Source organism: Trachemys scripta, chromosome 1 (assembly GCF_013100865.1).
Source record: "Trachemys scripta elegans isolate TJP31775 chromosome 1, CAS_Tse_1.0, whole genome shotgun sequence".
In the NCBI taxonomy this organism is placed as follows: domain Eukaryota; kingdom Metazoa; phylum Chordata; order Testudines; family Emydidae; genus Trachemys; species Trachemys scripta.
In genome coordinates, this window is record NC_048298.1 from 343,340,829 (window position 1) to 343,343,973 (window position 3,145).

The 3,145-nt window shown below is 47.1% G+C and overlaps 1 protein-coding gene across 1 annotated transcript; it reads left to right on the forward strand.

Annotated features, from left to right (window-relative positions):
• Positions 1-617: 617 nt before the first annotated feature.
• LOC117873030 (olfactory receptor 52R1-like) lies at positions 618-1,565 on the forward strand. The gene has a single exon (XM_034762015.1). It carries the CDS (start codon positions 618-620, stop codon positions 1,563-1,565), a length of 948 nt encoding a protein of 315 aa, XP_034617906.1.
• Positions 1,566-3,145: the final 1,580 nt, after the last annotated feature.

Consider the following 3,145-nt stretch of genomic DNA (forward strand, 5'->3'; position numbering starts at 1 on the left):
GGAGCCCTTTTTAAAAAATTGCCGAACATTACCTATCTTCCAGTCATTTGATACAGAAGCAGATTTAAAAGATTGACTAACTGTAGTCAGTAACCTTTTTGCAATTTCACATTTGCGTCCCTTCACAACTCTTGCATGATTACCATCTGGTTTTGGTTACTTATTACTGTTAAATCTGTCAGTTTGTTCCAAAACCTCTTCCAATGACATGTCTATCTGGTATAGTTCTTCAGATTTGTCACCTAAAAAGAATGGCTCAGGTTTGGGAATCTCCCTCGCATCCTCAGCCGTGAAGATTGATGCAAAGAATTCATTCATTTTCTCCAAAGTGGCCTTATCATCCTTGAGTTCTCAAGAATCCAGTGGTCCCATTGGTTGGTTAGCAATGCTTCTTAAGTACTTAAAAAGTTTTGCTATTACTTTTTGAGTCTTTAGCTAGCTGTTCTTCAAATTCTTTTTGGCCTTCCTAATTATATGAGTTTATGTTCCTTTCTATTTTCCTCACTTTAACTTCCATTTTTAAAGGATGCCTTTTTGCCTCAAATCTCATGGGTTCTTTGCTGTTCATTTACAGGGTGAAAGCTCTCCCAGCTCAGATAGGAGAAGAACTGCAAGTCATGTCATGTCCGAACACCAGCACCCGCTCTCACCCTGCTACCTTCCTCCTGGTCGGCATCCCTGAACTTCAGGAGGCCCAGTACTGGATCGCCTTCCCTTTCTGCATCATGTATGTCATTGCTGTGCTGGGAAATGTCATTGTTCTCTTCATTATATACACTGAACCGAGCCTCCATGAGCCCATGTACCTCTTCCTGGCCATGCTGGCCGTCACCGACCTAGTTCTGTCCACGTCCACCCTGCCCAAAATGCTGAGCATCTTCTGGGTGGGCTCCAGGGAGATCGGGTTCCATGCCTGCCTCACCCAGATGTTCTTTGTGCACGCCTTCTCATCGGTGGAGTCGGGTGTGCTCATGGCCATGGCCTTGGATCGCTACGTGGCCATCTGCTGCCCCCTCCGGCACTCCAGCATCCTGTCCGTCCCAGCCATAGTGACAATGGGGAGCCTGTTGCTGGCACGCGGAGTCCTTCTGGTGAGCCCCTTCTCCCTCCTTGTCCACAGGCTGCCCTTCTGCCAGCACTGCCTCATCTCCCACTCATACTGTGATCACATGGCCGTGGTGAAGCTGGTTTGTGGGGATGCTACAGTCAGTGTCATTTACGGCCTGTTTGTGGCTTTTATGGTGGTGGGGGTTGATGTGCTTATCATCTCCGTGTCCTATGCTATGATCCTCCAGGCTGTGCTCAGACTCCCATCCACTGACGCCCGTCTCAAGGCCTTCAGCACCTGCGCATCTCACTTGTGTGTTATCCTGTCATTTTACATCCCTGCCCTCTTCACGTTCCTCACCCACCGATTTGGCCACAATGTCCCACACCAAGTCCACATCCTGGTGGCCAATCTGTACCTGCTGGTGCCCCCCATGCTAAACCCTATTGTGTATGGGATGAAAACCAAACAGATTCGGGAGAGGGTGCTCTGTATCTTCCAGCAGAAGGGAATCTGAGCAGTGTGTGCCTGTTTAATTTAATCCAGGAATATGAAACATTAATCACCATGGCCTCTGACCCTTTCATGATCTGCCATCACTCACACTGGTATGTGAGCATAGAGATGTCAGCATGGACTTTAGCCAGGATGGGTAAGGAAGGGTGTCCCTGGCCTCTGTTTGTCAGAGGGTGGAGATGGATGGCAGGAGAGAGATCACTTGATCATTGGCCACTGTCGGTAGACAGGATACTGGGCTGGATGGACCTTTGGTCTGATCCAGTAGGGCCATTCTTATTTTATTATGGACTCTGGTGGGCTCCACCTTCCCTTCCTGCCCAAGGAAGTCATCTCATCAGATCACTTCAGTGGTAGCTCTAAGAAGAAATGTGAGAGAGAAACTCATGATACGCTCAGCCTGGGTTCAGGATGGATCATTGCTGGGACTCTCCATGGATCTCTATCACCCATCACTCAATGGCTTATATCAGCTTTCAGCAATGGTTTGTTGTACAACAAAAATAATGTGAAGTTACTTGGGCACAGCTAGGTCCCAGACGACTGTGTCTTCCAAATATACTCAAAGGTTCTAGGCTCAGGTAGAAACTGGCTGGTTTCTGGTAGCTTCTGAAATGTAGACCACATTGAGCTCTGCTACAGGGGTCTCAAACTATTCAAAGGGACCCTACTCTTACCTTATACACTACAGTTATTAATGTTTGGTATCCATTATACAGCTGCTTAGCACCATACATAGACCAGAAACCATCCAAAACAAAAACAAAACCAGTCTCTTCCCTGAAGAGATCATGGTTAAATTCACACAGACCTACTTGGTGGAGGAATAGGCCAAAGAGAGAGAGACATGCCCAGCCCCGTTGAGGAGTACGGGGCTGAGAGATGCAGACACGCCCTGCCCAAGTGAGAACAGGGCTGAGAGATGCAGAAACATGACCAGCCTTTTTAAGGGGAACAGGGCTGAGAGACAGACACACTTCCGGACCTTGTCAGAGGAATGGGGGCCAGAGATGTAGTTACATGGCTTGCCCCCTCCAGCTCTGAGCAGCAGCAATGGCATGCCAGACATATTAAGACCACCAGATGCAGACTGGGGAGTTTGGACAGAGGCACCAGCAGGCCCCTGGTTCTTGGCAGAAGGATGGGGCTTAGAGGTGAACGCACAGCAAATGGGCCTAAGAGATGTAACCTATAGGGCTAACCTGCTTGCTCGCCTATAGAGAGATATTTTCTTCTAGATTTCTTATTTCTGTATGGTTTTGATTATTTGTTTTATTATAATAGGTTTAGATTAAACTAGTTTGGCTGCAGTACAAGGGACTTACAGGCTACAGCCTATATGTTGCGCTAGGGCAAATTTAGCATACACAGGTCTGGGACCTTTCACCCAGATAGCAAAGTTGGCTCACATTTGTTTGGGACCTTTAACCTAGAAAGATGGTTATGAGCTAAAGCATAAGGTCCACCTATGATGAGTTAAAGCACGGTACCATAGGGACTTTCCTAAGTTCATATCTTTTAAACTTAACAGGTACACCACAACTTGGATAAAACCAAATAACTGGTTATGATCAGACCAAA